We start from the raw sequence: 762 nt of genomic DNA on the forward strand, positions 1-762 counted from the left end.
GGTTCAGTCCCACTGCGTGGCATCTTGGGCAAGTGCCTTCTACTCTAGCCTCAGGCCGACCAAAGCCTTGTGAGTGGATTTGGTAGACGGAAACTGAAAGAAGCCCATCGTATATATGGGTGTGTGTGTGTGTGTGTGTGCGTCCCCCAAGCATTGCTTGACAACTGATGCTAGTGTGTTTATGTCCTTGTCACTTGGCAGTTCGGCAAAAGAGACCGATAGAATAAGTACTAGGCTTACAAAGAATAAGTCCCAGGGTCGATTTGCTCGACTGAAGGCGGTGCTCTAGCATGGCCACAGTCAAATGACTGAAACAAGTAAAAGAGAGAAAAGAAAAGAATATCAAAAAAATTAATAAACTTACAGCTAAACCTTTTGAGAGTTGTTCCCTGAAGTGATTACTAATTAGTGAGATGAGGTCATTAAACTGGACATAAGCATAACCTCTTTGCAAGTAGACTTTTCGTGATCTGACCAAGTCAAGAACATCTGTGAAGCAGACTTTATAATAGTCAGAGCTGACAGTGCCACGACCACATTTTATTAGCTTCGGCATCAACTGGTCTTTCTCCTGTTCAGAAATCTGAAGAAAAGTAGAGAAAAATTAGGAAAAAATGAAGGAAATGGTTTCAGGGGTTTTTTGGAGGGGAGGGGTAATTAAAACTATAAATGATAATTCTTTCTGATGAAGCACCACTCGTGCAGACAAGCACACACACACACACACACACACACACACACACACACATCAAACAAGCACAC

At 42.4% G+C, this 762-nt stretch overlaps 1 protein-coding gene across 1 annotated transcript in view; it reads right to left on the reverse strand.

Moving 5' to 3' along the window:
• The window catches only part of LOC106875764 (DNA primase large subunit), a 12678-nt gene that overhangs the window by 7642 nt on the left and 4274 nt on the right, over positions 1-762 (reverse strand). The window contains exon 5 of the mRNA XM_014924023.2: positions 365-583. Coding sequence (XP_014779509.1) covers positions 365-583 — 219 coding nt within the window. The remainder of the gene's footprint in view (positions 1-364; positions 584-762) is intronic.

This window comes from Octopus bimaculoides, chromosome 8 (assembly GCF_001194135.2).
Source record: "Octopus bimaculoides isolate UCB-OBI-ISO-001 chromosome 8, ASM119413v2, whole genome shotgun sequence".
Taxonomy (NCBI): domain Eukaryota; kingdom Metazoa; phylum Mollusca; class Cephalopoda; order Octopoda; family Octopodidae; genus Octopus; species Octopus bimaculoides.